This window comes from Bos taurus, chromosome 7, assembly GCF_002263795.3.
Source record: "Bos taurus isolate L1 Dominette 01449 registration number 42190680 breed Hereford chromosome 7, ARS-UCD2.0, whole genome shotgun sequence".
Taxonomy (NCBI): Eukaryota; Metazoa; Chordata; class Mammalia; order Artiodactyla; family Bovidae; genus Bos; species Bos taurus.
In genome coordinates this window covers 43,594,180-43,615,060 of record NC_037334.1, presented here as the reverse complement: position 1 = coordinate 43,615,060, position 20,881 = coordinate 43,594,180, and the positions used below count along the sequence as shown (strand labels likewise).

At 59.8% G+C, this 20,881-nt stretch overlaps 1 protein-coding gene across 12 annotated transcripts in view; it reads left to right on the top strand.

Annotated features, from left to right (window-relative positions):
• The window catches only part of SBNO2 (strawberry notch homolog 2), a 42,251-nt gene that overhangs the window by 19,608 nt on the left and 1,762 nt on the right, over window positions 1-20,881 (top strand). For 5 of the 12 annotated variants that reach the window (XM_010807238.4, XM_059888112.1, XM_010807237.4 and 2 more), the window contains exons 5-29: window positions 9,175-9,348; window positions 10,731-10,814; window positions 11,106-11,202; window positions 11,607-11,761; window positions 11,866-11,999; window positions 12,079-12,169; window positions 12,268-12,411; window positions 13,700-13,817; window positions 14,074-14,179; window positions 14,560-14,713; window positions 15,332-15,508; window positions 15,761-15,858; window positions 16,561-16,643; window positions 17,488-17,679; window positions 17,888-18,057; window positions 18,488-18,619; window positions 19,052-19,187; window positions 19,262-19,374; window positions 19,475-19,546; window positions 19,643-19,751; window positions 19,867-19,941; window positions 20,057-20,200; window positions 20,297-20,391; window positions 20,483-20,575; window positions 20,715-20,846. In XM_010807238.4, coding sequence (XP_010805540.1) covers window positions 9,175-9,348; window positions 10,731-10,814; window positions 11,106-11,202; window positions 11,607-11,761; window positions 11,866-11,999; window positions 12,079-12,169; window positions 12,268-12,411; window positions 13,700-13,817; window positions 14,074-14,179; window positions 14,560-14,713; window positions 15,332-15,508; window positions 15,761-15,858; window positions 16,561-16,643; window positions 17,488-17,679; window positions 17,888-18,057; window positions 18,488-18,619; window positions 19,052-19,187; window positions 19,262-19,374; window positions 19,475-19,546; window positions 19,643-19,751; window positions 19,867-19,941; window positions 20,057-20,200; window positions 20,297-20,391; window positions 20,483-20,575; window positions 20,715-20,846 — 3,078 coding nt within the window. Of the gene's footprint in view, window positions 1-5,246; window positions 5,411-5,518; window positions 5,738-9,174; window positions 9,349-10,730; window positions 10,815-11,105; window positions 11,203-11,606; window positions 11,762-11,865; window positions 12,000-12,078; window positions 12,170-12,267; window positions 12,412-13,699; window positions 13,818-14,073; window positions 14,180-14,559; window positions 14,714-15,331; window positions 15,509-15,760; window positions 15,859-16,560; window positions 16,644-17,487; window positions 17,680-17,887; window positions 18,058-18,487; window positions 18,620-19,051; window positions 19,188-19,261; window positions 19,375-19,474; window positions 19,547-19,642; window positions 19,752-19,866; window positions 19,942-20,056; window positions 20,201-20,296; window positions 20,392-20,482; window positions 20,576-20,714; window positions 20,847-20,881 lie in introns of those variants that run through there. The other 7 variants (XM_024994145.2, NM_001077911.1, XM_005209286.5 and 4 more) reach the window with 6 other exon arrangements.

Below are 20,881 nucleotides of genomic sequence, written 5' to 3'. Positions count from 1 at the left end.
CCCATTGCCGACCATGGGGTCACACAGGTGCGAGACTGTAGTGCAGCCAGCGTCTGACTCTGTCGTCAGCATCCTCCATCTCCCCTGGGACCCCATGCCTGTAGCCAAAAGCAGGACAGAGTCCAGAGTGGGCCTGGCGTTCAAGGTTGTTCCCAGCCCAGCTCCTGCCTGGTGGGTCCACTCTGCTCCTGGTTCAGACTGAGTGACATCGCATGGTGGTTGGCACAGGGACAGCCCCAAAGACATCCTCATCTTGGGACCTGTGGACGTGTCACCTCATGGGGCAGAGGGGACTTGGCAGGTGGAATTAAGCTAAGGCCCCTGAAATGGGGTTGACCCCTGGGGTCACAGTGTCATCACAGGGTCCTTATAAGAGGGAAGTAGAGGGTCAGAGACATAGAGACAGGAGATGCTGCTCTGCTAGCTGTGAGGATGGAGAGGGAGAGGCTGTGAGCCAGGGATGTGGTACCTCTAGAAGCTGGAAAAGCGGGGAGCCAGTGTTCACTGGAGCCTCCAGAGGTTACCAGTCCCATGAACCCATCTCGTACTTCCGACCTCTAGAACCATGAAGTAATAAATGTGCTGTTGTAAGCCATGGAGTTCGGGGTAGTCTTATTACAGCCGCTTCATCACGTGAAGCCCTCATGAGGCCCATGACACATACCAGCAGCTGTTGCTCCTGTTAGTACATCAGGAGTTTTGGAATGGGGAGTGCAGACCTGGGCTGGCGGCAGGCAGTGGATGTACACCTGCAGGCCCTAACACATCCCCCTGGTAACTAAACCTGAGCCCTGAGTTTCCTGCTGGCCAAAGTGAAAAGGGAAAGACTGTTGGGGGGCTGTGTGACTCTCACAGCCCAGAAGCAGAAAGCTTCCCCCTGCCTTCCCTTGGGGCCTGGAGCAGTTCCCTGGAGGCTCCACACAGCCAGCTTGAGCCCAGGACCTGGTGGGGTCAAGCCTGCCTCTGTGTGGGGTCCCCATCCACCAGTTACCTGGGAGGGATCTACAGCCGAGGGAATTTGTTCAGCCGAGGGAATTTGTTCTGGGGGTCTAGGGCAAGAGGTCAGTCTGGCTCCCACTTGGAGGTAGCTCTCTTTGTCTGGACAGTCCTGGCCATCAGACCAGGCTCCCGCTGAACTGCCACAGCTGGGGGCCCTAGTTCCAGCCAGGGAGGGGTCTGCTGAAAATTTCATCCCTGATGCTCTTTTCTGTATGTTTGAAGGTTTTTGTAAAACACAATGAACTTTAAAATGTTTTAGCCTTACAGGGACTTGGCTGGCAGTCCACTAGATTAGAACTCCTTGCTTCCAATGCAGGGGGATGTGGGTTCCATCCTTGGTCTAGGAGGTAAGGTCCTGCATGCCACATGGTGTGGCCAAAAAATAGAGAAAAAAAAAAATCTTAGATTCTCAGCAAAGTGGCCAAAATGATACAGAAAATCCCTGAGCGCCCTGCCTCATCTTGTGGCTCATATGGTAAAGAATGTGCCAGCAGAAAGAATGAGACCCAGGTTCAATCTCTGGGTCGGGAAGATTACCTGGAGGAGGAAATGACAACCCACTCCAGTATTCTTGCCTGGAAAATCCCATGGACAGAGGAGTATGACGGCCTATAGTCCTTGGGGTCGCGAAGAGTTGGACACGACTGAGCGACTAACACTTCCACTTTTCTCACTGCTTCACCCAGTTTCCCTGCATGTTACATGTACCAGCTTACACGGCCAAGGCCGACATCACAGGTGCAACCCACATGACTACACTTGTGTGCTGAGGCTTTGAGGAGAACCAACCAGGTGTCTATAGGGTGCCCCATGCTGGGAGGGGTCAGAGTCCCTGGCGGGAGGCCCCCAAACATAACACATCAACTCCAAGGCCCTGTGTCAGTGTATCTCGTTGCTGATGGGTTGACTTAGACCCCTGCTGGGGCAGCGTCCACTGAGTCCCTCCACTGTGCACCACGGTTGGCACTAAGCCACTCAGACCCCTACACCCCTGACGGCTCGAGGGGCCCCATGTGGGGTCTCCAGGCCTGGGGTGTACTATGTGTTTGGGGGATATGGCTTTTCTTCATTATTTTTTAAATTAAAATATTATTTGAATTTCTTACAATTTAGCAGTTTTAGTACATTCATAGTTGTACAACCATCACCTTTAGATCCAGAACATTCCATCCTCCAAAAGAAGCCCCACCCCCATGACCAGTCACCCCCACCCCCTTTCCAGTCCCTGACAACCAGGAACCTACTCTCTGTCTGTGGATTGTCCTGTTCTGGACGTTTCCCATCAGTGGAATCACACCCTACGTGTCCTCCTGCCTGCTTCTCTCACTGAGCATCGTGTTCTCAGGTCCCCTCCGTGTTGCAGCCAGGGTCAGGGCTTTAGCCTTTTTCCTGGCTGAATCATATTCCACTGTGTAGAGGGACCACATTGTGTTTATCCATCCTGTGGATGAACTTGTGGGTCATTTCTGCTTTTCCACTACTGTGAATCGTGCTCGTGTGAACATGCATGTACAGACTTTGCTGTGAGTGTGTGTTCCAGATGGGACTGAATCTCCTCGGGGGGATGTTTGGGGCCTTGTTAGGGTCCGGGCTGAGGGGGAGTGCTCAGCCTTCCAGACAATTGTTCAGGCTTTGTACCTCCAGCTGCCCCTACCCCTCCAGGCCCTCCTCTAGTCCTCCTTTTTCTGGAGTCCTGGCTGCAGGGGTAACCAACCCGCCCTCCTCTGTTGCTCCCCAGTGCCCAGCCCCCTGCAGCCCCCCGGGAGCAGGTGCTACCCTGTCCCTTCCTCAATCTTCCCTGGATCCTTGCATCTCTGCCAGGCCCTGGGGAAGGGGACTCTTTGCAGTCCACTGAGCCCTTCTCTGTCTGTCGTCAGGGTGAGCATGTGCCGAGGGTCCCTCCAGGCATCCCAGGTGGGCCTGGATGAGGGTGCTGTCCGTTTGCCAGCTGGGCTTCTGGGAAACAGGATGAGGTCATAGCTTGGGGAAAGTGCTTCGCAAACTCTCAGCAGCATCCTATGCGGGTTGGGGGGAGGAGCAGCATCATCTGCGTTGCGGGTGTATCTCCCACAGTTGGAGGCCCCGCCTACCCAGCCAGCAGTTCCCACAGCTCCTGGTACTGGCCGCCAGCACAGAGTTGCTTCCCACGGGAAGCCCCTGGTTCACTTCCATGGCCAAGGCCCCTGCTCTGGGGTCCTCTGAGGGGAGGGCCTGTCCTGCCTCTCTCAGCACCTGGGCCCCAGGTGTCCCGGGATTGTGGTCCCATCACACCCCTCTCACCTCCATCTTCACCCAGTCTTCTCTTGGTACACATCCAGATCTCCTTTTGTAAGGGCACCAGCCATTACTTTAGCATGACCACATTTTAGTTGACTATTTCTGCAGCAACCCATCCCCAAAGAGGGTCCCATCATGGGCCTCACCCACCCCTACGTGCCCAGCCCGGTGGTGGCCTGGGGACCCGAGAGCATCCTGGCAGCTGGGCAGCCCCATGCCAGTCAGGGACGACCAGCCATCTGGTGATGAGATACAGGGGACCGAGTGTGAGCCCACTCCTGGCAATCTGACCAGTTTCCTGCCCCTGAAATCTAATAACAAAAGTTTGTGCTTGTCCTTTGTGGGTCTTATCATCATGTCAGTTTCCTAGTAGTTCTTTTTAAAACTGAGACAGAATTTACACATCTTAAAATTTATTCCTCCAAAGTATATTTGCACAGCTGTACAACCACCACCTTTATGTAATTCCAGAACAATTCCATTACCCTAAAAAGAAACCCCATCCTCATTAGCAATGACTCCCCAGCCTCTGATAATCAGGCACTCTCTATGTCTGTGGATTGGCTTGTTCTAGACATTTCCCATCAGTGGAATCACACCCTGTGTGTCCTTTGTCTGCTTCTCTCACTGAGCATTGTGTTCTTGGGGTCTGTCCACATGGTAGCAAGTGTCAGGGCTTCCCTGTTTTCCATGGCTGAGTGATGCTCCCGGATATGGAGAGACACGTGGCTGTGTTCACCTTTGGGTGCTTTGCATGTGTGGGTTTCCATGTGGACTTGTGTCTCTGTTGCCCCTCATGGGTGCCTGGCGGTGGAATCACAGGGTCGTGGGGTGACTTTTCTGAGGACGCTGCCCCGTTTCACAGCCCACCTGCTGTGTGGGGTTCCAGTTTCTCCTCATCCTCCCACACTGGTCCCTGCCGGCTTCATGGATCCAGCCATTTGGGCTGGTGTGGAGTGTGTCCTGCTGGTTTCAGTTTGCATTTCCCTGTTGCCAGACTGTGTACGTCCTTACCTCTCCTGGTTGCCATTTCTACATGTTCCTTGCCTTCAGCAGTGGCCTCCAGGCCATGTGCCCCCCCACCTCCTCCCCAGCTGTGGGCTGCAGACTGAGTGGGGCTGCAGCATTGGGCCAAGTTCTCCCTGACCTCTGGGACCCTCCCCAACTAGAGTCCCGGGGCACTGGGCAGGTGCAGGGAGGCCTACAGGCCCACCTGCTTCTCCTGGATATGGGCCAGCATTAAACTGTCCTGGGATGGGGGTGATCAAAAGAAATAGTCCAGGATGGGGCGCCCAGCCTGATGGCTTTGTGCTCCCCAGCCACTGGCCCTGTTTGTATCTCTCCTTCTGTGCTGGGCTATGGGTCGCAGGGGGAGATGGAGCTGGGGAAGGACAGAAACCCCTCGCCAAGGCAGGAATGGGAGCTAGGTGGGATCTCAGAGCCCTGCCAGGGTGGCCCTCTAAGTGGGAGGTGGCGGGGAGGCTACAGCATAGGCAAAGGCCCTGGGCTGAGCCTCCTGGAGAGGCAGACACTGAGGGTCAGCTCTAGGGCAGCCAGGACAGGCAGTGAAGGTCAGGGTATAGGCTGAGGAACCGAGGGCAGACCCAGGAGGGGCCAGCCTTGGTTTCCTCCCTACAGCACGGGGTCTATGCCCCTTGAGTTCCTGCTATGGGCACCCCCAGGACAGCCATGGTCCCTGCCAGGCACAGTTGGGCCTGGGCTCTGGGGGGCAGCAATTTGGGGAAACTGAGGCTAGGGCGGGGAGGGTGCCAGGGCAGCAAGGTACAGGCCAGCAGCAGCAGGGTTCAGGCTGGTGGCGGCAGGCCGGCATTGTTGACAGCCGTCTGTGGCTAGAATCCGCCCCGTTCAGTAATTCTCTGCACTCTGCCAGTAATCGCCCTGACTTACCAGGCAGGCATCATTTCCTGAAAGTCAGCCGGCCTTAGGGGAAGTAGGCGCCGGCGGTGACTAAACCAACATGCAAATGCAGCCGGGCGGGCGCAGGCTGAGGGCTGAGGGCCGGCCGGGCTGAGCCCCCGCGGTCATGAGGCAGCCGCTCCCGCCACCTCCCAGAGACCCTGCCATCACCATGTCCCAGCTGCGCTTCTGGCTGCAGTTCGCCACTATCGGCAAGGTAATCCCGCTCCTGCCAGGCGCCCAGGGCTGGTGGGGTGGTGGGGCGGCGCGGGGGGAGGGGGGGTGGGCGGGCCGGCCCGTGGGAACAACCAGGGTGGGGGTGGGGAGGCGGGCTCCGTCCGGCTTTTTTGGCAGCCAGGGTGATTCCGCTGGAGTTTTCCGGGCAGAGCCACGTGGGATGTGGGGACAGCCAGGGAGGGTAGGCAGCGGGGAAACAGGGGGCCAGAGCCACCCCACCTGGAGTCTCGGGGGCATTCTGGGCACAGCGGCACTGGCTCCATGGGACCAGGTGGGGCACGGCTTGAGACGGGCTCTGATGGGACAGGTAGGAATGGTCCTTTCCTGTCCTTCTGTCCTCCCATCCCTCCGTCCCCCCTTCCCTTCATCCTCCTCTTCTCCATCCCCCTGACCCCATCCTCCCATCCCTCTGTTTCCCGGTCTGCCCTCTGGGCCCTGGATCTGTGTCGAAGGGCGTTTCTGGTGTCGCTTCCCCAGCTGGGAGGGGTTGCTGAGCAGACCCAGAGCCAGGTCCAGCCTCGGGGCTGTCCTATTCCGTCCTGCTGGGTACTCGTGGTGGACGTGAGGGGGCATTGCTGCGTGGGCAGCTCCTCCAGGTCCCCCCAGCTCCTCACTGGTCCGGGGTCTCTGGGATGCTGAGAGAACTGTCAGGGTAACCAGCCAGCTCCCCACTCAGGGGCTGCAGTGGAAGAAGCAGGGTGGGGACACAGGTCAGGAGGTGACAGGGGGTGGGGTGGACACAGGCTGCTGAGTTGGCTCTGGTGAGGGCCGGGGAGCTGCTGCCCTGGCCTGACTGGGCCCTGGGACCCAGAGAGGGTGGATCTGGGTTCAGGTCATCTTGCAGGTCTGTTGTGGCTGCCGAGGGTCAGGTCCTGACATGGGCAGGCGCCTTCTCACTCGAATCCAAACACCCACCCTGCGCAGGGCAGGAGGGGCCCTGGGAGCCCCACCCCCAACCCTGGTGACCCCAGTGAGGCCCCACCTCCCTTTGCCCCTGAGGATTCAGGGGCCCCCAGACGATGCTGGCTGCCCTTCTGGGCATCTGGTAGGGACAGTGTCCACAGACAGGGGAGAGGGCACCCACTTCTTTAATAAATTGTACTTTTCAGAACAGGGTTAGGTTTATAGCGAAGCTGTGGATCAGTTCAGGGTCCCCATGGGTCACACCTCAGCTCAGCACCGCCTGCATCCCAGCTGATGGGCTGGTGCTGATATGTCATCCTCAGCCAAGGTCTGCACGTCCCCTTGTCCTCTCTGCCCCAGGACCCCATGTCACCATGCCCCCTTGGTCTTGCCATTGTCTCCCCTTGGGAATGGGGGCCTGGGCAGTTGTGGGTGGAGAGCTCGGGTCGGTTGTCCTGCAGGATGTCCCCAGTCTGGGCTTGTCTGGTGTTTTCTTATGGTCACCCTGGGACCATGGATTCCTAGGGGAGGGACCCAGGAGGAGACGTGCCCTTCTCATCTGTCACACCAGGGGTTCCTGCTGCCAACCTTGACCTGACCTCCTGGCTCCTCCATGGGGGAGGGGGTGTCCTTCCTCTGCACGCTGTCCTGGGAAGGGTCTCCATGCAGCCCTCTCAGAGGGTATAGTTCCCTTCAGCCCAGGGACTCTACCATGGTCAGGGCTGGCCCCCCAGCCCTGCCCCGCTTGTTGCCCACTGCTCAGCAACTGTTCTGCCTTCAGGGAGCAGGGCAACCCCTCAGGGCTCCAGGTCTGCTGGCTAATGGCTCGGGCCATCGTCACTCTGCCCAAGCTCAGTGCCATGCACTGAGGAGGACCACGCAGATGTGGTGCCAGGGGATTTCAACAATGACAGCTGTCCTTGCTTGTACCCAAACCCACCCCAGCCAGCCTCAGTGTCTGGGGACCTCCTCATTGTCCACCAGGCTCAGGATGGGCCACCTCTGACCCCAGCTGACCAGGGATGGGCTGGGGAGCAGGCAGGCCAGACCCCCCAGCCCTCACTGCCTCAGTGTCCCCTGAGATGGGTGCTCTGGCCTGTTGAGTCACCCAGCTCTTGTGTGAGGGTGCCAGGAGCCTCAAGTGGATCACGGAGCACCTCTTCCCACTCCTGGGGTTGGCATTCCCCTCCTGCTTCCCTTCCTGTTCTGTCCCAACCTCGAAGATTTTATTCACTGCCTCGCCTAGATTTCACCAGGTCATGGGGTCCTGCCATTGCAGGCGGTGGGGGAGGCTGGGGTCTGTCCCCGCAACACCGTGAGACCAGGCTGTGGATGGCAGGGGGCAGAGGCCAGTAGGAGCCTAGTGGGCAGAAAGCTGTCCTTACAAACCCCCCAAGCCAGGGCAACCGGGTTGTGGGAAGCCGTCTTCCCAGGGCCCCCAGCCTCAGACTGGCTGACCTGGCCCTGACCCTGCCATGCCCCTTCCTGCCATTCCCCCTGTCCTCTGGGCATGGTGGGTCCCACCTGCCTGTTTGGGTTCCCCTGCCTGCTAGCATGGGAGCATGGGGGTCTGGGGAAGCTGGTCAGTGTCACCTGGAGGTTCCTTCACCCCAGGGCCGGGGCAGGTGGTTTGCATGTAGATCAGTGGGAGGGGAGCCCCAGAAACACTCTGCAGGGGGGTGGGGCAGGGCTTGGCACTGCCTGAGCCAGGATGCCTAGTCTTAGTGACTTGGGGGGGACGTCCCCCTCTACCCCCCCCACCCAGCCAGGAGCTAGCTCACCTGTGGCCTCCAGGCCCCAGCTGGGCACATCGGGTGGGCCCCACTCCCCAGCATCCCTTCCTCCCCAGAGTCCACTGATCTTGAGTCCCTAGGTTGGAGACCCAGCTGGTCTGTCCCTCCCATCTTCCTTGCCTCCCCCACCCCCTGCCACAGGTTAGTGGGACACATGCAGCCTTCCTGGCAGCCCGCCTGAGCCCACCTGGCTGTGGCCCTCCAACTGCCCTAGTGGGCGGGTGACCTGTGGAAGGTGCGCTGGACTGGGTGCTCCCAAAGGGCTTGTTCCCTCCTCCTCTGCCTTGGCCCCACCTCCTCTTTGGCCCCTCCCTGCTCAGGAAATGCTCTCACTGACATGCCCTCTGGGACCACAGTCTGTCCATAACCCCTGCCCCATGTCAGGCAGGCTTGGGGGCTCATTCCCTGGAGTGATTAGCTGAGCGTACCCCACATTCGGGCACGGAGGGGCTAAGGGAGGTGGTTGGGGCCTTCACCTTCCCCAGCTTCAGGCACTGGGGGGGCCCCCTGCATCTTGGTATCACCCTTCACAAGGATGGGTGTGCCCTAAGTAGACTCCAGCATGTACTTGTGGGGTCTGCTTTCTCTTACCTCCCCTTCCTTTTCCCCTTTCTTTTTTAAAAAGAAAAACCAGCTTTATTACTATAATTCACATACCATACAGTTGACCCATTTGAAATGTGTAATTCAGTGTTTACAGTGCATTTACAGAGTCATGCAAGTGTCATCTCTGTTTAGTTCCAGAACATTCCATTACCCCCCGAAGATACCCCATCCCCAAGAGCAGTCACTCCCCTCTCCTCCCCAGCCCCTGACCACCAGGAACCCACTCACTTTGTGGGTCAGCCTGTTCTGGATGTTTCCCATCAGTGGAATCACATGCTACGTGTCCTTCTCTGTCTGCTTCTCTCACTGAGCATCATGTTCTCAGGGCCCATTGCGTGGTAGCGAATGTCAGGGCTTTATCTCTTTCTATGGCCAAGCATCATCAATGGCATGGCTGGGCCTGTGGCTCTGCCGGTGTGGCCTCACAGCCGCCCATACCTAGCCTGTCTTCCAGGACTCCTCATACCTCGATGACCTCTCCAACGCTTCCATCTTCTCCTCATCCGTGGACTCCCTCTCGGACATAGCCGACACGCCTGACTTTCCGCCCGCTGACAGCCTCAGCCAGGTGCCTACCATCTGGGACGTGAGCACCGGCCCCTCCGCCCACGACAAGGTCAGTGCGCCCAGCCTCCAAGCTGGCAGCCATGCCAAGGCCACTCAGACCCAGACAACACTGCTACTCAAGGTTGCTCCTGTCTCCTATGTGGGCCTAAAGATGCAGGGGCTACCAGGGGGAAGGGGGACTCTGGGGAGCACAGCACACACTAGTGGATATTGGTGGATATCTGCCCAGCTGCCTGACAGGTTCAGTGCCTGTGAAACCCCTGGACCCTCAGGAAGGGTTAGGGAGATGTGACATGCCCAGAGCAGGTGCAGTAGGCAACGCAGGCCCAACCCACCTCTGGCTGCAGGGGCCCAGTGGGGCAGTAACCCTGCCCTCCCCTCACCAGGGCCCTCCCACCAGCTCCTAGCCTCTGCCAGGCCCAAGCGGGCAGCTGAAACCCCACACGTACTCCTGCTGCGGCCAGCAGGGCTGCAGGAACCTGACTCAGCCTTCCAGGAACCTGAGCCCGAGGCTGTTTGTTTGTTTTTGTTAATTAAAAAAAAAAAAAACGGGAGAGGGAATTGAGGGTAGGTTTCTGATCTCCTTGTACCTCATTTCCATTTTATTTTCATTTCAAGAAAACTTTGTGTGTTTTTTTTTTTTTTAACTTCCCTGGTCCAGGGGCTAAGATTGTGCTTCTGCCATAGGGAAACACAGGTTTGATCCCTAGATGGGGAACTAAGATGCCGCATGCTGCACAGCACAGGCCCCCCCCCTCCAAAAAGAAAAGAAAAGGAAACTACACTTTGATTAAAAAAACAAAAGTTTGTTTTTACTTTCCTTCCAGTTTTATTGAGATGTAATTGACACATGGCACTAAGTTTAAGGTGATGCCCACACAGCACAACGATTGACTTGCATATGTCATGAAAAAGGACCACAATAAGTCAGTGAACATCCACTGTCTCGTATCGATATAACGATAAAGAGATAGAGGGACTTCCCTGGTGGTCCAGTGGTTAGAACTTGGCACTGTCACTGCTGGGGGCCTGGGTTCAATACCTGGTTGGGGAACTAAGAGCCCACAAGCCACACAGCATAGCCAAAAGAGGAAAAAAAAAAAAGTAGAAAACCTCTTTTTTTTCCTTGTGCCTAGAACTCCTTGCATTTACTGTTAATTTTCATATACAACGTACAGCAATGTTGTCTACTTATCATGCTGCCTCTTGCGTTCCTAGTTCTTATGTGTCTAGTGCTTTGTATGCCCCTAGTACTTATTTATGCAGCAGATCTAAGCAGGCAGACAGCAGGAGGGAGGCTTGTAGCCAGCTGAGGGGCTTGAGGACAATCAGGCGAGCCCTCCTGGAGGCTGGGGGCCTATCCAGGCACTTCAGCCCCACCTCTGGCCTGCAGGCTCATGCCCCCTCTCCCTGCCTCTCTCTCCTCTCCAGCTGTTCCCGCCCAGTGGGACATTTACAGGCCTCGAGGACCCTGTGTCCTCCCTCTCCAGCACCCCACTTCTCATCAGCTACCAGGTGAGCCAGGTACCTTCCCTAGCCCTGCCCAACCCTCCCGGACACCAGGGAGGGCCACTCAGGCACTTGCTGTGTGCAGTCTGGGCCAGCTTGGGAGCACGGTCTATTTTACAGACGGGAAACTGAGGTCCCAGGAAGGCACCATGCTGTGGGGGGCAGGTGGGGAGGGTAACACCTTCCCATCACCTGAGTCACTGGGCTGGCTAGTGGTTCAGGCTCCTGCCCCTGACGGGGAGGCTGGCGGGCTGCAGGGGACAGGACAGTCCCCAGTGTGACAGCACGTCTCCCCAGGCTCAGAGTCAGCCTGAGGAGGACGACGAGGCTGAGGAGGATGAGGCGGAGGAGCTGGGTCACGCGGAGACGTACGCTGACTACGTGCCATCCAAGTGTGAGTATCCTGCTATGGAGACTCCTAGCTGCACAGCGCCCAGGGCCTGGGTCCTCTGGCCTGGGGCGCCCATTTCGGGGGTCTCTGAAGGTCCCAGGGAACCTTAAACTGCCAGAGCAGGTGTGGGTGGGCTCCTGAGGGACTCTTCTGTAATCAGGGTTGTTTGTGGTCCTCACCTGGCACAAAACCAGCCGCAGGCCAATGTTGCAATGGAGAGGCAGGCCGCCTTCCTCTGCACCTGGGAGGGTTTTAGGAATCTGCCACTAGCTGGCACTATGCTGATGGGCCCTCCCTTCCACTTCGTGGGGCGTGCCCCACCCATCCTGGCCCCAGGTGGACCTCCCTAGTGCCCTGGTCACATCCGGGCCACACCCCTGACCTGCCCCCTCTGCACATCCCTACAGCCAAGATTGGGAGGCAGCACCCGGACCGTGTGGTGGAGACCAGCACGCTGTCTAGCGTCCCGCCGCCAGACATCACCTACACCCTCGCCCTGCCCTCCTCAGACAGCGGGGCCCTGTCTGCCCTGCAGCTGGAGGCCATCACCTATGCCTGTCAGGTGATCCCGGGGTCTCCCACCTGGTCTGCGGCCTGCGTGGGGATAGTCTCAGTGCCCACTCTGACCCTGTCGCACGCTGACCCCCTCTTCCCCCACCCCCGCAGCAACATGAGGTCCTGCTCCCCAGCGGGCAGCGCGCAGGCTTCCTCATTGGCGATGGCGCGGGTGTGGGTAAGGGCCGCACGGTGGCCGGCGTCATCCTGGAGAACTATCTGCGGGGCAGGAAGAAGGCCTTGTGGTGAGCTGCCTCCCCTGGGTGTGGGGCGGGCCCGCAGCCGGGGAGGGGGCTCCTGAAGCCTACTGGCCCGCAACCCCAGGTTCAGCGTCTCCAATGATCTCAAGTACGACGCAGAGCGCGACCTCCGGGACATCGCCGCCCCCGGCATCGCGGTGCACGCACTGAGCAAGGTGGGGTGGCCGCAGCCCCAAACCTGGTGTGGGTCGGGGTCACGGAGCCCAGCTCTGGCCAAGCCACCTCATGCACAGATGTCCGCCCTCTCCCCCAGATCAAGTACGGCGACAACACTACCTCAGAGGGCGTCCTCTTCGCCACCTACTCTGCCCTGATTGGTGAGAGCCAGGCGGGTGGGCAGCACCGCACGCGCATCCGGCAGATCCTGGAGTGGTGCGGGGAGGCCTTCGATGGCGTGGTATCCTCGATGGGATGGGGGCGGAGCCAAGCGCAGAGGCGGGGCTAGAGGGGCAGGGTCTAGGACAGGGGGCTGGGAGACCCTGACAAGTCCCATCCTGGCAGGCTCTGGAGAGGTGGAAGTGCGGGAGGAATTCCCGGCAGGGAGGGTCTGGTGTTGCACGCTCGCCCTCAGTGATCGTTGCTACCCGTCCCTGGCTGGCTGCCTAGGCCTCCTGGCTTCAATGGGCCGGACCCATGTCCACAGGGTCAGGGTGGTGGTGGCTGAGACACTCCAGGGGGTGAGACTCAAGGCCTGGAGAGCACTTCCTGCCCTGTCCTCATCCACCTCCCTAGTAGTGGAGCTGAGTGGGCCGGCTAGGCCAGGCGATCCAAAGGGGAGCCAGGCCAGAGGGCCCCCCTGCCCCAGCTTGGCCAGCTGGTGTGGGTCCCAGGCCTCTCTCCCTCCTTTGCTCTTAAGTCTGAGATCACTTCCTTTTTGTTCACACCAAACTGTAGGAAAATGAAGTGTAGGAGAGTATAAGCTAGAGTCTGATGTTTGTGTCCTGTCCACCTCTTCATGTTTCCACATACTCCTTTTGCCAGTAACAATCTTCCAGAGGACCCACCTTGGCCTCCCTACAGCTTGGGCATTCAAGGGCCACAACTTCTCCTGGGGATTTCTGCAAGGGCCCACAGAGGATCCTCAAGCTCTATCCTCCCAGGATCCACCCTTGTTCCCAGAAGTGGGGTGGCTATATTCTCTGGGGGCTCCCCCTCCCTCTTGATGAGAGGAGACCTGGGGTCCTCTGCTCACAGGGCGAAGTCTGTACAGAGGCCCTCAAGCAAGACACAGCAGCAGGTCTACTGATGCATCAGCTTAGCAACAGCATGAAAAATAACAAGGTTGATCTCACACCCGGGGGCAGCCTGTCAGCATCAGGCTAACCTTCTCACCCATGTTCCCACAAGTTCTCCTTCGACCTTCTGTACATTTGTGTGGACACGTGTGCACACACATGGCACTCACACCTTGTCTTTCAGATAGGTTTGTGACAGACTTACTTGTTCATAACTTGCTCCTCTGAAAACATGAAGAACTGTCTATGTTTTCCAACTTCTGTGAACATCACTGGGGTCTAGAGGCTGTTTTCCAGTGGCCCTGGTGGCCTCACACCCCAAGGACCCCGCCCTGTGGCCAGAGACCCCAGGCACCTTCTGGAGTTCCCCCAGCCAGGAAGGGAGGCAGTGTGGTGGGTCTGTGGGGTGGCCTGCCTTCCAGAACAGTCCTTAACCCATGCCCAACCCAGATTGTGTTCGACGAGTGCCACAAAGCCAAGAACGCAAGCTCCACCAAGATGGGCAAGGCCGTGCTAGACCTGCAGAACAAACTGCCCCTGGCCAGGGTGGTCTATGCCAGCGCCACAGGTGAGGGCCCACTCATCGATGGGTGATACCTGCCCCAGCGCAGCTGTAGGGGCATCCAATCTGCAGCCCAGCTCCTGCCAGCCACCTTGCAGCCTGTCTGCAGAGATACCAGCCCCTGTTACTCTGCCCACTGGCTGTGGGCACTTTTCCAAGAGCCTCAGGTCCTTGTTGCTGGCCCTCATGCCATTTCTGGGACCCCATCCAAGGCTGCCAACCTAGCCAGGTCAGAGGAGCTGACAGTGGCCCCCTTCCCCAGGTGCCTCTGAGCCCCGGAACATGATCTACATGAGCCGCCTGGGCATCTGGGGTGAGGGCACGCCCTTCCGGACCTTTGAGGAATTTCTGCACGCCATTGAGAAGAGGTGCGCTCTTCATGTCCACGTGATGGAGGTGGGGCCACAGAGGGCCCTGCTTGTCATATGTAAAGGTGCACCCCTCCCACTCACTCTCCTGTAGCAACCAGGGGGGGTTTAGAATGAAAATTCCATGCTTTGTCTGCCTGGTACTTCCAATCATCTCAGGATAAGGGCCCTCCCCTGCCCCCTGCCAAGGTAGACCACTTTCTCTTTCCAAGGTGCACCCACAGGGCCTTTGCATATGCTCCCTGCCCCACACACCGCACCCTGTGCACCTAGTCCTTCCTCACTCTCCACAGTGACAGCCCCCACCTCGCTGGCTCCATCTCTTGGGACCCAGCATGTGGTCCCTAGCTGGCACCCAGGCAGCCTGTGCTTGCCCACAGGGGTGTGGGCGCCATGGAGATTGTGGCCATGGACATGAAGGTCAGTGGCATGTACATCGCTCGCCAACTCAGCTTCTCTGGTGTCACCTTCCGCATCGAGGAGATCCCGCTGACCCCGGCCTTCGAGCGCATCTATAACCGGGCAGCCCTGCTGGTAAGCCTCTGACCTAATGGACAGCCTTGGTGTCCCCTTGGAGTTCTGCCTCATGACCTTCAGTGTCTGCCCTTGAGGGTGCCACTCAGATTAGTAAGACTGTAGACAGGAGGAAGCGGCTGACCCACCCACCTCATCCTTGGCGGGAGCCCAGCATCTCAATCCCATTCTAGCTGGGGATTCTGTCGGACTCCCCTCCCCACTTTGCCCCCAGGTGTGATCCAGAGCTTCAGGCTCTCTCTGTGGGGCCGTTCTAGGTGTTACAGGGTGTGGAACAGCCTCTGGCTCCACCAGGTCAACACCAAGAACCCCCTCCCTGGTGACAACTACAGATGCCCCAGACATGGCCCGCTGTCCCCTGGGGGCCAGTGGCAGGAGGCGGGCAGGGCAGATATCCCCACCACTCTGGAGGTGTTGTCCATTTACCCTCTGATTACATGAGTGCCGTTTTCACTGTGGCTTTCTGAATGTTACACATTTTGGATTTTTGGCATTTCTGACCATCCAGCTATCGCCAGGGCCTCTGTATAGCCCCACTTACAGCCCCCATCCTCTGGCCCTACATTTCTGTGGGGCAGGGGCTGGCAGTAGCAAGCTGAGCTGGGCATGTCGTTGCAGTGGGCCGAGGCCCTGGGCGTGTTCCAGCAGGCAGCCGACTGGATCGGCCTGGAGTCGCGCAAGTCCCTGTGGGGCCAGTTCTGGTCAGCCCATCAGCGCTTCTTCAAGTACCTGTGTGTGGCTGCCAAGGTGCACCGGCTGGTGGAGCTGGCCCAGGAGGAGCTGGCCCAGGACAAGGTGAACTGGGCTGGGCTGAGTCCCTAGAAAGAAGCAGGCACAGGCTTATGTGGAGATCGGGGTTGTCTGGGAGCTGAGGCCAGCCATTGGTGCCAGGTTAACATCCCAGGGGATATGGGCTTGTTGGGGTCTGGCAGCCTGAGTAACACAGGGGAGGGGAACGGAGTAACAGGTCAGCCCCAGGTTCCCAGCTGCAGGGGCAGGTGTGGGGGCAGGGGTGCCAAGCCTGCTCACACACACCCACCCCCGCAGTGTGTGGTCATCGGGCTGCAGTCTACAGGTGAGGCGCGGACCCGGGAGGTGCTGGGCGAGAAGGAGGGACAGCTCGATGGCTTCGTGTCCGCTGCCGAGTGAGTGACACATTAGGGCCCTTTCCCTGTGTGACCAACCCTGGGGCCTGGCCCTGCCTGTGACCCCAGCCGAAGGAGCCGACTCCGACCCTCAGAGACCTTAGGTCCAGCCCAGGTTATTAAGCCAGAAGGGGTAACCATGGGGACCTAGGACTCGGTGGGCACCAGCCCAGGGTCCTGAGACTTTTATCGAATGAGGTTTTCCCAGCCTTGCCCCCTGCATGCGTACTGGGCTGATTCAAGGACTGCACAGATTTTAGGGACTGTCCCTGGTGGTTCTTAAAGCCCCTGGCCTCCCTTCTCACCCTGGATGAGGATCCCAGCACAAGGCCCCTTGTCCGCTCTGCCTCATCCCGTCTCTTCCCACATGGTCCAGCATGTCCTTCCTTCCCCTGGGCCCCCCACCCTGGGATGCCCCCCTTCTACTTCAGAGCCATCAGCACTTGCAGGCAGAGCCCCACCCAGCCCCCCACCTATATTTCATCCATTGCCCACCATGTGTGGGTAGGACCCCAGTGGGACCCCTGCCCCGTCCCTGCAGCTCCTTCCCTCTCTTACCCATCTTCTCTGAGCCCCTGTGCCCAGACCCACCCTTTGGGGCCCCTTGGTGCTAGGTGTCCACTCTGCAGAGTAGCCCTTAACACATGGGACCCAACCCCTCCATGTCTCCCAGTGAAAACAAACTCTGTGTCTCACTTTCAGAGGCGTCTTTTTGTCGCTAATTCAGAAGCACTTTCCTTCGACCAAGAGAAGGCGAGAGAGAGGAGCAGGCAGTAAGAGAAAGCGTAAGTGCCCACTGCCTGGACCTTGTGCCTATGGCCCCTCACTGCTCCTGCCGGTCCTCCAGCCTCCCTCCTTTCTGACCCTCGACCTGGGTTGGTGTGCTGCCACACAGCCACATGGCCTGAGCCCGTCCCCACCCTAGCTCTCCAGCGCAGCTGCTCAGTCAGCAAAAAACCCCAGTGCTGCAGGATGACGGTGTGGCTAGTGCATCCCCAAGGCCTCCAGCCTCATCCCCAGAAGGCAGGGCCTCGTATTCCCCAGGTAAAAGTGAGCCTGAGGCTGAAACTGCACTGGTTCAGGGGACCAGGATGGGGCTCATACAAAGCACCCCAGGATAGGGGAGTGGCCCGAGCACCTACCTGCAGGCACACACTGCACCCTGTTCTTGCAGGCAAAGGCTGAGCATCCTCTCATCAGGGGGAAGTGAGGCTCAGAGAGACCAAGCAACTCACCTGAGAGCACACAGCCAGCCTTGGGGCCCAGTCCTGCCCCTCTGGCTGGGAACACCCTGCAGGGTGTCTGGGACAGTATCCAGGTTACTTGGGCCCCTGGACTGCCACCCCCCAGGGTTTGGGCATGTCCTCTGGCCTACCCACCCAGTGCCACCTTGTGAGGTGGGGCACGTGGCCTCCCCGGGCACCACCCAAGGACACACTGCTATGTCAGGAAGTCTGGCAGGGTCGGTAACACGTCCCCACCACCAGCAGCGCCCAGACATGCCACAGCTGCACAGGGGGAAAGGGCTTGGGCTATAAGCCCTAACCATCCAGGCATGCAGCCTGTCCATGGACCACTGGGAGTCTCCCTGGGACCAGGCTGCAGTGACCCTTGACTGCTCCCCTGCAGGGCGGCCACGGGGCCGTGGGGCCAAGGCACCCAGGCTGGTGTATGAGGCAGCAGGTGTGATCCGCATTAGTGACGACAGCAGCACAGAGTCGGACGGTGGCCTGGACAGTGACTTCCACTCCTCCCCCGAGTCCCTGTTGGACGACGATGTGGTCATCGTGGATGCCATCGGGCTCCCAGCCGATGACCGCGGTGAGGCCCAATGCCGCCTTCCCCATCCTTGCTTCTCATGCTCTGAGCAGGAAGTCAGGGGCACATGAGCAGGAGCAGCCAGGGGTTCGGGGAAAGATTCTAGACCCCCACTACCCAGGGACTCCCTCACCCTTGAGGGCCCAGGGAGGGGAGCAGGGCTGTGGACAGGCAGCCTGGCCCAGTTCCCCCTGACCCTCTGGCCCCACAGGCCCCTTGTGCCCCCCACAGCGGGACCTGCATGGCCCCGGAGTCCTGGAGCGGGTTGAGCGGCTGAAGCAGGACCTGCTGGCCAAGGTGCAGGCGCTGGGCCGGGAGCTGCCAGTCAACACCCTGGATGAGCTCATTGACCAGCTAGGGGGCCCAGAGTGCGTGGCTGAGGTGAGCTCTGGTGCCCCCTGGTGGCCAGCTTGGTGGGGGTGGCTGCTGGGTCCAGTGTCCTGCTCTCCCCTTCAGGCAGTGCTGCCCAGGCCCAACCCCCAACCCCCCTCCCTTTCCCTTCCTCTCCCCCTGTGTGCCTGCGCGCTTTCCCGGGACGGGCCCTGGTGCCACCTCAGATCTGTCTTGGTCCTGTGTGGTCGGGTTGCAATAAAAAGACTCAGGAAGATGTAGTGACCGTGCCTGCTGACGACCCCATGGGTACCCGAGCCTAGGGAGAGGCCAGGTTCTGGCAGCCCCCACCACCCACCCACACCCAGGAGCCCCAGGAGCCAGGTGGGGGGACAGATGGGGAAACTGAGGCCCGTGGGGACCAGCCCCTGGGTGGCCACACCAGCTGACAACCTGTCCTCTCTCCCCACCACGGCCATAGATGACCGGCAGGAAGGGCCGTGTAGTGTCCAGACCTGACGGGACGGTGGCGTTTGAGTCACGAGCGGAGCAGGGTCTCTCCATTGATCACGTGAACCTCAGGGAGAAGGAACGCTTCATGAGTGGGGAGAAGGTGGGGGCCCTGGGGCACCCCGGGTGTGGCTGCATGTGGGCTGAGAGGCGCAGGGCTCTTGATAGACTGGCTGGAGGACCACCAGCTGTGTATAGGGGTGTGTGCTGTGCTTGTGTGCCTGAGTGGGCCCCCAGCCCTCACCAGTCCCACTTTCAGTTTGAATCGTCCAGGCCCTCTGTCAGTGCCTAGCCCGCTGATGCTGAGCCACCCCATGGGAGCTGATGTCTGCAGGGCCAGCAGACTCTAGGGGTGCCTCAGGATGGTCCTGACTCTAAGCCCACAGAGGCCCCTCAGGGACACACATACCTGACCTTCTTGTGTGGGTCACCCTGAATGCTTCCAGTTAACCCAGGGCACATGGGGTGTGGGGCAAGGTGGAGCAGGCTGCCCGCCCTGCCACCCCTCTGATCCATCCCCGACCCTGCGTCCCAGCTTGTGGCCATCATCTCAGAGGCCTCCAGCTCCGGTGTCTCCCTCCAAGCTGACCGCCGGGTGCAGAACCAGCGGCGCCGGGTGCACATGACGCTGGAGCTGCCCTGGAGCGCTGACCGAGCCATCCAGCAGTTTGGTGAGCCCTGCTCCCGACCCAGGCCACGCCCCCAGGGGGCCCACCTGGTCCCTAAACACCTCTTCTGCCTCCAGGCCGGACCCACCGCTCCAACCAGGTCTCTGCGCCGGAGTATATCTTCCTCATTTCAGAGCTGGCAGGGGAGCGCAGGTTTGCTTCCATCGTGGCCAAGCGGCTGGAGAGCCTGGTGAGCCTTAGGCCGGGGGCGGGCTGGTAGCTCCCCAAGTGGGGTGGGCCAGGGAGGAGCAACATATGAGTAACATGTGACGGCCTCCCATCCTGGGCAGGGGGCTCTGACCCATGGGGACCGCCGTGCCACTGAGTCCCGGGACCTGAGCAAGTACAACTTTGAGAACAAGGTACCCAAGGAGGTGGGGCCCAGGAGAGGAGTGTTCCCGGGGTGCTGAGACCTGGGGTGCCCTGGTCTCTGACATGGCCCTTGGGCCTCCCCGCAGTATGGTGCCCGGGCGCTCAGCTGTGTCCTCACCACCATCCTAAGCCAGACGGAGAGCAAAGTGCCACTGCCCCAGGGCTACCCTGGAGGGGATGCCGCCTTCTTCCGTGGTGAGCTGGTAGACCCCCCCACACATACACACCAGGGGCACAGGAGACACTGGTGGTGAGGGGGAGCCCTGGTAGGCTGTGGCCAGCAGTCGTGCGAGGCTCCCCCTCCCCACAGACATGAAGCAGGGGCTGCTGTCAGTGGGCATTGGCGGGCGCGAGTCCCGGTCCGGCTGCCTGGACGTGGAGAAGGGTGAGTCCCTCACTGGCTGGCACCTCCAGGATGGGGAGGAGGGGGCAGATATGAGGGGAGAGGGGGAGACAGGGAGGCTGCCTGGACATAGCCTGAGGCACCCTGCCATCCGCAGACTGCTCCATCAGCAAGTTCCTGAACCGCATCCTGGGGTTGGAGGTGCACAAGCAGAACGCACTCTTCCAGTACTTCTCCGACACCTTTGACCACCTTATTGCCGCCGACAAGAGGGAGGGCAAATACGACATGGGCATCCTGGGTGAGCCCTGTGGGGACGCCCTCCCCTGGGCCAGGCCCCAGACTACCACTCGCCCCACTCACCCGCTCGCCCCACTCACCCGCTCGCCCTCTACAGACCTGGCCCCTGGCATTGATGAGATCTATGAGGAAAGCCAGCAGGTGTTCCTGGCGCCTGGACACCCGCAGGATGGACAGGTGGTCTTCTACAAGGTGAGCAGCCCTGCCCCTCCCCGCCCCACTCACTGTCCCTTCCCGCCCTGTTCACTGCCCCTCCCATCACCTGACACCTGCGTGCCCGCAGATCAGTGTGGACCGTGGCCTGAAGTGGGAAGAGGCCTACGCCCGGTCACTTGAGCTGACGGGCACCCACGACGGCTTCTACCTCTCCTACAAGGTGGGCCCTACAGCAAACCCCCAACGCTCTCCCAGGGGCAGGAGCCAGGCTGGTGGGTTGGCAGGGGAGGGCGGTGGCCATCCTCATGCCGTCTCGCTTGACATGCCTTCTCGTATATGTGGTGCACTGCCCCATCCAGGTCCGCGGCAACAAGCCCAGCTGCCTGCTGGCCCAGCAGAACCGCGGCAAGCTCTTCACCGTGTACAAGCCCAATATAGGGCGGCAGAGCCAGCTGGAGTCCTTGGATAGCTTGAGCCGGAGGTTCCGCCGGGTAGGTCCCCGGGGCACCTTCTGTACCCTTAATGC